The 11,738-nt window shown below is 45.2% G+C and overlaps 1 protein-coding gene and 1 pseudogene across 1 annotated transcript; one reads left to right on the forward strand and one right to left on the reverse strand.

Annotated features, from left to right (window-relative positions):
- Positions 1–511: 511 nt before the first annotated feature.
- LOC102485067 (putative tripartite motif-containing protein 75) lies at positions 512–1,903 on the forward strand. Its single transcript, XM_006156495.1, has one exon. The coding sequence runs from the start codon at positions 512–514 to the stop codon at positions 1,901–1,903; it is 1,392 nt and encodes a 463-aa protein (XP_006156557.1).
- Positions 1,904–7,561: 5,658 nt separating this feature from the next.
- On the reverse strand, positions 7,562–10,672 carry LOC102485502 (elongation factor 1-alpha 1 pseudogene; annotated as a pseudogene).
- Between the last annotated feature and the right edge of the window lie 1,066 nt (positions 10,673–11,738).

Genomic DNA, 11,738 nt, shown 5'->3' on the forward strand with positions numbered 1-11,738 from the left:
TGCGGCCAATTGGGGTTAAATGCAGGAACGGGGTCTACTTCGCACAGCTCATACTGCCCACAGTTCCGTGCACCCCTGGGTGATTAACAAGGAGGTGGGGCTCCTGGGGTTGGAGAGAAGACTCTGGTTACCTCCCGTACAGCAGAGAAGTGAGCAGGGCCAGGAGAGGGAGGGGAGCCTTTTACTAATGAAGGCCTATTTTTCATCCCCAGGAAGAAACCAGCACTTTACAGTTGCGTCTGCTTTCTGACCAAGAGGAATTGCTGAGCGTGGATTCGTCTGCTCTGCCCTTTGCAGCTGGTGGCCCAGCCACTTGGCGGCAGCTGCCAGGGGCCCCCTGCCTCTACTGCTGAGGCCAGTGCCCTCCAAAGTCAGGGTACACTTACGGTGGAGGCGCTTAGGACTGGAAGGACGGTGAGAGCTGGGGACGTGTCTGCTCCTCACTGCAGAGATCCTCTGAGCTCTCGCTCCCAGACACAGCGGCTGCAGTCCAGACCCTCCTCCCGGTGCGATGGCGGCGGCCCCAGACCTGGCCGGACTCCAGGAAGAAACGCAGTGTCCCATCTGTCTGGATTATCTGGTGGACCCGGTGACCATCGACTGTGGACACAACTTCTGTAGTTGCTGCCTCCAGCAGGCCTGTCAGGATGGATTGCGATGCCCCGTGTGTCGTCAACCATGCCGAGACGGGCCCTTCCGGAGCAACGCCCAGCTGGGCAGGATGGTGGCCCTGGCCAGGCTGCTCAAGGTCAAGAGCATCAAGAGGAAGAGACAGGAGGAGCTGCCTGAGTGCGAGCAGCACGGCCAGCCCCAGGTCTTATTCTGCGAAGATGAGCGGGTGCTGCTGTGCGCCCCGTGTGCTGGGGCTGCGGACCACTGGGGCCACTGCGTGCAGCCGGTCCCGGAGGCCGATGCTCAGCACAGGAAGATGCTGCGCAGCTACCTGGAGTCGCTGAAGGGCAGAATGGAGGACGCTCAGAAGCTCCTGGACGCCCAACACAGACAGCTGTCGGAGCAGAGCGAGAACACAGAGAACCAGAGGAGGAAAACATGCTTGGATTTCAAGCACCAGCAGCAGTTTATGTCCCGCGAGCAGCAGGCTGCCCTGTCCAGGTTGGCGGAGGAGGAGAGGAAGCTGCAACAGCAGCTCCAGGCGCACACGTCGGCCCTGATAGAGCACATCCACACAGTCCAGGGGCTGCAAGGGGAGGTGGCTGAGCGGAGCGTGATGTCAGACTGGCAGGTGCTGGCAGGGCTCAAGGCCATCGTGGGCAGGTGTGAGAGCCTGCAGCTCCCCCAGTGCAGCTCTTCCCGGCTGAAGAAGGAGGCCTGCAGCCTGCCACTGCAGTACTCAGCCCTGCAGAGGGTCATGGGCAGGTACAGAGAGCAGGTGACTCTGGATCCTGCCACAGCACATCCCAATCTGCTTGTCTCAGAGGATCAGAAATGCGTGACCTATGTGAGGAAGCAGCTGTCAGTCCCCCAGAGCCCACAGCGATTTGTGCTTTCTCCCGTGGTCCTGGGTTCCCAGGGCTTTGATTCTGGCCGGCATTACTGGGAGGTGCAAGTGGAGGACAAGCCCGAGTGGGCTGTAGGCATTTGCAGAGAATCCCTGTCCAGGAAGGGCAAGGGGCAGAGTGGATGCTGGGCCCTGCAGCTGTGGGATGGCGCCTACATGGCTACAGGTCCTGCCCCAGTCCTGGTGGTGCTGAAGGAGAAGCCCAGAAGGATTGGCATTTACCTGGACTATGAGCTGGGTGAGATTTCCTTCTACAACCTTAATGACATGTCTCACATTCACTCTTTCGCTGATCGATTTTCTGAAGTCCTTGTGCCTTATTTCTGCCTGGGATCGGACAAGAAACCTCTTAGGATCTGTGCAGTGGCAGACCTTGAAGGATGATCTGTGATGCTGCTTCATGTTCTTCCCAGAACTTGGGGACAGTAGGAACTGTGCAGCTGTTGCTGAGTCTAATGTACATTCATACTGTATTTATATCTGTCCAGCCATGGTGACAGGCTCTGCTAAGACACTGCTCCTTAGCAGGGGCTACACTGAAGGACCAGCTTTCATTCCTTGTCCAACCTGAAGTTCAGATGCAGTGGTTTGCACCTTTAATCCCAACTTGGGGAGTTTGAGGCAGGAGGATTTAAAGCTCTAAGGTGGCCTGGGCATCGTAGTGTGAGACTTTGTCTGAAAAAGCTGTACATAGTGGTATGTGCTGTGGTCCCAGCTGGGAGATTTGGGCAGGAGGATGTCCATCTGGCAAGACCCAGGTGGACTTGATGGATTGAAATTCATGCTGGGCATGTGTGTGTATGTCCAAAATTCTTTGAGGACAATGGAGGAGGGATTACAGTGTGGCCATCCTCCCTAGGGGATGCTTTTTCACTTTTCCTCTCTCTCTCTCTCCTGTGAGTGGACATGCCCTATAGCAAAGCTTAAAAACAAAAGACAAAACAAAATTACTTTCTTTGAAAAGCAAAGTTTTTTGGACCTAAGGGAGGTGTATCTGTCCTCTAACTGGAAGATTATTATGGAACTCTAAAATTAGAGTCTACAAAACTGTCATTTTACATCTCCAAAAAATCTGAAACAGTGATATGTTTTCTACACGTATGTATTTACCTGTCAGTACCTTAAAAATTCTGGGTGGCTGAAGAGATGATTGTAGGAAGCAATTCTCCAAAAATGTTCCCAATTTAGGCCTTGTTATGGGCAAAATACTGATTGCTGTAGACTCTGTTTACAAGGATGTTCTTATGGGAACATGGTGCAAAAAAGCTACATGCTGATTGTTATTACTGTAAGACATGCTGGGCATATGTGCATGTGTGCTCAAAATCATGCATGTTTTCTGTAAATAAAAGTAGTATTAAGAGCGATTGCCAGATTCCCTTATTTGACATCTGTCCTGAGAACTCCTGCTGGTTCTCTGGACATCTCTGTTGCAGGTGATATGACGCTATACATTAGAAAATCCAAGGGGATCCAGTGGGTAGTATGTTAGTTAAGGTGCTGGACACTCCCACACAACTAACCACGGATTGAATCACAAACTCTTTCTCACTTTCTCCCTGTCTCTCTGTATGTGTCTCTCTGGTCAAATTAAAAGAAGTGAATAACTAAAACATTTAGTAATTATTAAAAAAAAGAAAAAGAAAATCTAAAAGAATACACACACACACACACACACACACAAATCACCTCCGGGAAGTGATAAATAGATATAATAAAGTGGCAGGATATAAAAGCAATGTACAAAATGTACAAAAATCAATAGCATTTATAGGGCACGTGCGCTCGCCAGATAGACAGAGAGAGACAGAGAGAGACAGAAAGTGAGAAATCATCCCCCAGGGGGGATGGCCACGCCGCAATCCCTTCTCTGTTCTCTCGGTATCTTGGGCACGCACGCACACACGCCCGGCATGAGTTTAAGTCACTGGGTCCGGGATGCGAACTGCGGTCAACTACGTGGGAGTCCAGCGACATGGCCACTACGCTAACTGCTGGTCCGGGAATCCACATTTTAGTCAAAAATCAAGAGAGATAATTAGAATATCATCACTACATTAAAACTGTTACGGCAGTTTCGCATAAATCAAGGCATCTAAAGGAACAATGGGAGAAAGAAATCAGCCAGAAAAAAAAAATCGATAGCATTTTACATTTGAACAGTGGACAAACTGGGACCAGCAGTTAGTGTAAAGGCTATGTCGCTGGGCTCCCATGTAGCCGACCATGGTTTGAGTCTCAGACCCAGTGGCTTAAACTCATGCCGGGCATGTGTGTGTGCGTGCCCAAGATCCCAAGAAAAGAAAAAAAAAAAGAAAAATGAGCTGAACAAACAATTCTCTAAGAAGACATAAGAACAGCCAAAAAGCATATGAAAACATGCTCGACATCTCTTATCATAAGGAAAATGCAAATCAAAACCACAATGAAATACCACTTAATCCCAGGCTAAAATTATAAAAATAAATAAAAAAGTGCTGGCAAGGCTGTGGTGAAAAGGGAACTCTTCTACACTGTTTGTGGGAATGTAAATTAGTACAACCACTTTGGAGAATGATCTAGAGAGTTCTCAGAAACCTACAAGTAGAACTACCATACGACCCAGTAATTCCACTGTTAGGTATTTATCAAAAGGGTAGAACAACCTCATTTGAAAAACATTTGCACATCCATGTTTATTGGAGCATTATTTACAATTTCTAGGACATGGAATAACACAAATGTACAAAAATAGATGGCTAGATTGAAAACGTGGCAAATAATGAAAGGCTATTTGCTGATGATAATGTATATAGGAATTTCTTTGTCTTGATTGATATGTGTGGTATTCATGCTGGAAAAAGACATTTTGTAAAGATATATGTAATTAAATGTTAGTTAAAAAAAACCCAATACCCCCCCAAAAAGAATATAAAGAATAAGTAAATAAACACCTGAGATAAAAAATAAATAAAAAATTATTATGGTTGTCTAAAAACAAAAAAAAATTAGATTTGTTTCATTAATTCACTGGCTTAGTTATATCAATAAACTGAAAGGAAAAACAATTGAAAACCTTCCGATAGTTCATCTTTCAGAATTTATCATTATATAGATTTTTAAGAGGTTTTGACTCAGTACCAGTATAAAAGTAAGATAATCATTAAACGTATAAAGGGATCTATCTTTCATACCGTAAAAGAAAACTTCACCTATTTTAGATTCTTTAAAAAATGCTTATCTTATAGTGTGGTTCAGTTGCTGGATTCCCACATAGTCGAGTATGGCTCGAGTCCTGGACCTGGAGGCTTGAAAATCAGGCCAGGCGTGTGTGACTGCAGTGTGGATATTCTCCCTGGAGGGTGATTTCTCATTTTCCCTCTCCTGTGAGCACAGGTGGCAAAAACCTTATTTATATATATAAAAAAGGGAACATGCCTATCTTCTTAGGTGTCGGTTAACTTTCTTTTGACTCAATGCAATATAATGACTCTATTTCAACTAATAATATCCCATAATCCATCCTGTACTAAAATTGGTTGGTTCTGACTCTTCTTCCCTCTTGGGGAGTCCTTACAGACATCCAAGCATTCAGGCTTCTCTTTCATTTCTACCTCACAGTATTGCATGCTAGCATTATATTCCTTAGAGGGACCAGCAGATGGTGTAATGGTTACGTTGCTGGATTCTCAGGTAGTCTACGGCAGTTTGAGTCCTGGACCCAGTGGTTTAAAACTCATGCAAGGTGCATTAGTTTTAAGAGAATGGAGAATGGAGGAGAAGGAATTGCAGCATGGCCATCCTCGTGGGGTGAGTTCTTGCTTTCTGTCTTTCTATCTCACTCTTTTTCTCTGGCAACTGTATGCACCCTATAGCAAAAATATCTCTTAAAAATAAAGAATTATATACCTCAGAACCAAAAATAATAAGAGAAAAAAATCTTTGGCTATGAAGTAAATTTTATGTTGTATTTCCATATTGCAGTTTTTCCTATGTTCTGAGATAGTAAATTTACAAAGAACTGTCAGGATCTAGCATTATATCTACTTGAATTCACTTGATAATTTTGTCTAGGCCAGAATATTGTGGAGGGAGAAAATAACCATACTTTTGAAAATTTGAATGAAAAATATCCAGAACATTTTAAATTTTGGTATCTGTGATAAATACAGTCAATATTTGCCAGTAATTCCAGGTCTGGCATCACATATTCTCTATCTCTTATGACAGACTTTTTTTAGAGAGGTTTTTTGCTATAGGGCATGTGTGCTCTCCAAAAAGAGACAGAGAAACCGAAAGTGAGAAATCACCCCCCAGGGGGGATGGCCACGCTGCAATTTCTTCTCCTCCATTCTCTTGGTATCTTGGGCATGCACGCACATATGCCCAGCATGAGTTTAAGCCACTCAGTCCGAGAGTCCAGTGATGTAACCATTACACCATCTGCTGGTCCCATCCTATAATAGACATTTTAATGAAGCATGTTCTGAATATGGTTTGGTCTTCATTTAGTTTTGCTAAAATATCAATTTCTTCATCTTGTAATTGTCTAAAACTAGTCTCTTGTTCATTTTAGAGAAACAATCTAAGTTTCTTAAATTCAAACTTTACTTTGTCTCTCCTATTTTTTCACCTTTTTCTTCAGTTCTGTTAAAAGAAAAACTTTAGACAAATCTAGTTTAGCTGCTTAAATAAGCAAAAATGATTCCCAAATGGGCAGCCCCCAGAATGGCTTCTGAGGAACACCATGGTGCCACAAGATCCAATAACTTTTATGACCAAGGAAATTAAAAGTGATGTAAATGGAAGTGAGGGGAAAAAATTGAGGAAGAGAAGCAGCTAGATTGGTTACAGCTTGGCATTTGCCTGTATGAATATAGTTTGAAAAGGTAGGCTGTTTGCGATTGACTGAAGTATGGCTTTTGTGATTGGCCATGACTCGTCAATTTGTTAAGGAAGCAGATTTCTAAGGGAGGTTATGGTTTACTTACAAAAATTAAAATATATGAGTACAGAGGCCTTTTTAGGCCAATATAATGTGGTTTAACAGTTACAGTGATTTTCTAGTTTGCATAGTTATCCCTTTTTCACTGTTTTACTCCCTTTTGCCATGGCTCAATGCAATGTTGCATTTTTTTCCCCTATAATAGAGGCAGCCTTTTCTATGGGCTAAACACAGGGATCTTGGTGAGCAGTAGAGAAACTACACTGTGAACATAAAGCCTCTAGGTCCTTCACACAGTAAAGGGTTGTGTTTCTCACATACAAGTTTCTCTTCCTGACTCTTCTCTTCCTCTCACTTTTTCTTATCAGAAATACCCAAGCTAATTCAGTCCAATTACCTAGCTGGAGACTGTGAATTTCCTTGATGGACAGCAAAAGTGGCAAAAAAAAAAAAAAAAAAAGGCAGGGGAAATTATTATCTAGGTCCTTACAGGACATGTTAATGGAGGAGAGACAGAAGTTATGCCTGTGGCTGATAGTCACTGGTTCTTTCAAGTAGTCCAGAGTGATGGGACAGCTAGCCTCCATCAAGAGTTTTGCCAGGGCTGTCACAAACTCCATTGATCGAAGAACAAAGGTGGTGGCTAAGATAATGCTTCTTGAAGTAAGGGGTGGCTCTCTAGAGCTCAATCCAGCAAGCAGTTGATATTCTCCAGCAGACCTTGAAATTTGACCAGCTTTTGATTTCACTGGCTTGGCATTTTGGTGATATCCTATAAATCCTTTAGTCCTCTAGGTCTTAGTTCCACTAATAAACATATTCCACTAATAAACTTACTACTTATTAAAAACAATTGCCTAGGCTGTTGCTCTTCCCATTCAATGATCTGAGGCCAAGCTTAACAGCATTTTTTTTTTCCTCATTAAACTTTCTTTTAATGAGTCTCAAAATTCTGTTACAGATTTTTGGTCAATGTGGTTCCATTAAAAGTATTAAGTTTTAAATACTAATAACTTAAAACTGCCACACACATAAAAAACAAAAATGGTCCATGAAACATTTCCTTTCCTTCTGAAGGTTTTAAGGAGCATTGCTATCATTAATCAGTCTTTTATTATTTAACTTAAATGGCCACTTGAGACAAACAGATCTGAGACTTTCCACCACTGATTAAGACTGGGGTAGCAGGGATTAAGAATATTCTGGGCAGATTTAGTGACCTTGCTAGCTCCAACAGCCTTCTTGTCCATGGCTTTGATGACACCCAAGGCAACTGTCTGTCTCATAGCATGAATAGCAAAATGACCTTGAGAAGGATAGTCAGAGAAACTCTTAACACACATGGGCTTGCCAGATATCGTATCAATGATGGCTGCCTCACTGGATTTCAAGAATATAGGGCCATCATCCTTTTTTTTTTTTTTTTACCAGAATGCAATCAATAATCTTTTTCTTCAGCTCAGCAAACCTGTAAGCAATGTAATCTGTGTGACAAGCCAGTACAGGGCCATAGCCAGCACTGATTTGGCCTTGATGGTTAGGATCATCACCTGAGTGGTGAAGCCAGCTGCTTTCATTGGTAAGTCATTTTGCTCTCATCAGCAACATCACCATGCCAAACATCTTTGACAGACACGTTCTTGACATTGAAGTCCACATTGTCTCCAGAAAGAGCTTCACTCAAAGCTGCATGGTGCATTTTAACAGACTTTATTTCAGTTGTCACATTGACAGGTGCAAAAGTGACCACCATACTAGGTTTGAGAACACTAGTCTTCATTTGACCCATGGGGACAATGCCAATACCATCACTTTTGTATACATCCTGGAAGGACAGATACAAGGGCTTGTCAGTTGGATGAGTTGGTGGCAGGATGCAATCCAGAGCTGTAAGCAATGTAGTCCCACTGGCTTTGCCATTTTTACAGGTGACTTTCCATCCCTTGAACCATGGCCTATTAGCACTTGGCTCCAGCATATTTTTACCATTCCAACCAGAAACTGACACAAATGCTACTGTGTTTGATTGTAGCCAATTTCCTTAATGTAGGTGCTGTCTTCCTTAATAATTTTCTCGTATCTCCTCTGACAGTAGGGTGGCTCAGAAGAATCCATTGTTAACACTAATAATCAGTTGTTTCATACCCAGTGTGTAATCCAGAAGTCTATGCTCATGGGTCTGTTATTGGAGATACCTGCTTCAAATTCACCAACACCAACAGCACAATCTGGACAGCACAATTGGTCTGATAGATGCCTGTAATCATATTTTTATAAAGCCTCTTGGGGTATCAATGATAGTCACATAATATTATATATGCTGGTCTTAAATTTCCACAGGAAGATATCAATGGTGATACCATGCTCACGCTCAGCTTTCAGTTTATCAAAGACCAGGCATACTTGAATGGAGCTCTTTCTCATTTCAGTTGCCTCCTTCTCCAATTTTATGACGGTTGTCGATCCCACTACATTTGTAGATCAGATGGCCAGTAGTGGTGAGCTTGCCAGTATGTATGTGTCCAATGACAACAATGTTGATGAGTACTCTCTTTTTCCCATTTTGACTTTGACTTAGCAGTGGTTTTCATATCTGTGTTCTACCAAACCTGTGCTCTACAAAACAAATTGGTATGCATTCTTAAAAAATGTCAATGTCATGAGAAACAAACACAAAAGTTCTGGAGTTAAGAATAATAAAGAAACATGGTAAACAGTAAAATGTGGGATATCTGATTGGATCTGATATCTTAAAATTTTTAAATAATCCAAAAAAATCAGTGAGGCAAATGTCAGAATTTTAGTATACATGTATATAACTTTGTATATGCTAAGTTAGATATGAAAACTTATCATAGGTTAGAAGTAAACCGTCTTTTCTCTTAAGGGCTATATACTGCAGCATAGAGGAGATCTGTCTGGATGGCAGCAATTAACTTTCAGAAGATACGACAATAAAAGAAAAGTTGTACAAGGGGATTTCAAAAGTTCATGGAAAAAATTAAAACACAAGTTTTACTCTATGGCAGAGTCCTAGGCAGAACCTGGTGGTACGGTTGGTAGCAAATTGAACTGCCGTGCTGGAAGTCACATGGCAATCTGCAGGTTTAGATCCCTAAATTAGCATGAAAACATGCCAGGTGGGTACACCTATGCCCAGAATCCCAATCAGCTAGAGGATTGTGAAGGGGGTTTGAAGAGTGAGATCAGTTGCTGGTGTTTCTCTAGCTCATGTCCCTGAATGTACTATCATGAATAAATTAAACTTACAAGAATTAAAGTATATGATATGATGGGATGTTAGATGAAGAGAGTAGGATTAATTTTTCTTTGTCTTCAGCATTTGCTATGGACTGGCTCTATGACCTGGTGGATAAGGCAGCAGGATCCCACATGGTTGACTGACTGCGAGGTTTAAGTCCTGGACTGGAGTCTTGAGAAACACTCCAGACAATGTGTGCATAACCCAAAATCCAGAAAGGAAAGAGACTGACAAGGGATTGCAGCAGAACCATTTGCCATGAGGAGGTGCTTTTTCCTCTCCTTCCCACTCCCCAGGCCATGTACATAATTCTGATTTGATTTTACAATTAGCTTTGAGATCTTCTAGCTAACCTGTACAAACTCCCCACTAGACTGTGAGCTTCTTGGTGGGAATACGTCTGTCACTTTCGTGTTTGATGAATAAATAAACTGTGATAGCTCCCCCGGATTCAGTTTTGGTCATTGTCATACTAGATGAATCTTAACATGCCTGGGGCTCAACCAACTCATCTATGAGGCTGAAATAATTCCTACCCATAACACTCTAGTGAGGCCTAATGGTCCCTTAAACAGATTAGGGCGTCTCAGGCGACAGGGTTCTCGGATATAGGCGACACCTCCACTCTCTTCCCTCAGCCCAACCCCTCAAACAGAAACTCTGTGAAGATAACGTGGCCACTTAACAAATCCCCATTCGGCTGGACTTCTGGGGAGTTTAATCCCCAAGGCCTCTGCCGCATTCTTACCACACAGGCCTGGGACAGGGAGCCTTTATTTTTCACAAGGGCTGCGCGTGAGACGGAGGAGACCCAGTCCCCGCCAAGCCGCGACCCCGAGGACTGGCCCCCGGTGGATGCCCAGGAAGGCCCTGCCCAGCCAGGCCTCCAGCCAGGTCCCGCTGGCGGTTTCTAAGCCCCTCCAGGCGAACCTGGAACAGACAGTTCAGGGCTCTGCCCGAGCCGCATGTCCGAGATCTCACGCCGACAGGCCGAGGCCACCACGCGGCCCGAGCGCGGCTTCCCGCCCGAGGCTCCAGGCCCGGTGATTGGCCGAGCCGCACAGGGGGCGGGGCAGAGCCTGCGCATTGCTCAGTGCGCCTGGAGGCCCGCCGGGTGTGCGGAGGCCCTGAGAAGTGGGCGCGCCCGTCAGATCAGGGCCGGGTGGGCTCGCTGCCCATTTCAGTAACAGCCGCCGTTTGAGGTGTGTGCTTTTTCTTCTCCGAGCAACCTGAGAGTTACACATGAGGCCACCTGTTGTTCACAGGAGCTTCCCGCCACACTGCCCTCCTCCCGGACATGCAGGCGGAGGCGGCGGTGGAGCCGTCCCTCAGGTGGGTGGTGACAGCGGCGCCCTGCGGTGCGGAGGGACCCGGTCCTCGTGCTCTGCCGGAACTGGCCGGCGGGGGGGGCCTGGGTGGCCGCCCTGTGGGTTATGGCCACGCACCAGCTCGGCCTCGCCAAGGCGGCAGTGGAGGAACCCTCAGTGCGGAGCTGGAGGGACGAGGACGCTGGGGCTGCGGGACAAGCCGACGACAGCCTGTTAGGTCCGGAGGGCCAGCGGGTGTCGCAGTGGTTAAGGTGCTGGGCTCCCACATGAGCAGCCGCAGCTTGAGTCTGGGACCTGCCTGCCTGGGGCGCCTGGGCGTGCACCCAATAATTCGTGTTGACCTGGGCTCCAAACGCAAGGCCTCCGGTATGGCTCTAGCCCTGCGCACCTTACCACCTGCGCTGCCTTGCTGGGCCCAGGAAAGCAGTTTGTGTTGCATTGTTAACGGATGGGAAAGGGTTGAGCGGGCGTTGTGAAATCCTTGGTTCTTTGGGTCCTGATCACTAAAATTAGAGATCTGTCTCTAGGTGCAAAATGAAACTGCAACCGCGAATGAAGTAGATAGAAAAGAAGGTTTAATAGAAAAGAAAGGAGAGGAAAGAAAGGAAGTACACCCAAAAGGCTTTTTTTTTGGGGGGGGGGGAGAGATTTTCACTGTAGGGCACGTGCGCTTGCCAGACAGACAGAAGGAGAGACATAGCGACA

The sequence above is a fragment of the Tupaia chinensis genome, unplaced genomic scaffold (genome assembly GCF_000334495.1).
Source record: "Tupaia chinensis unplaced genomic scaffold, TupChi_1.0 Scaffold000494_1, whole genome shotgun sequence".
Taxonomy (NCBI): Eukaryota; Metazoa; Chordata; class Mammalia; order Scandentia; family Tupaiidae; genus Tupaia; species Tupaia belangeri.

What these genes read in the sequence shown, in the direction of transcription:
- LOC102485067 (XM_006156495.1), top strand. Translation starts at nt 512, where the DNA reads ATGGCGGCGGCCCCAGACCTGGCCGGACTCCAGGAAGAAACGCAGTGT.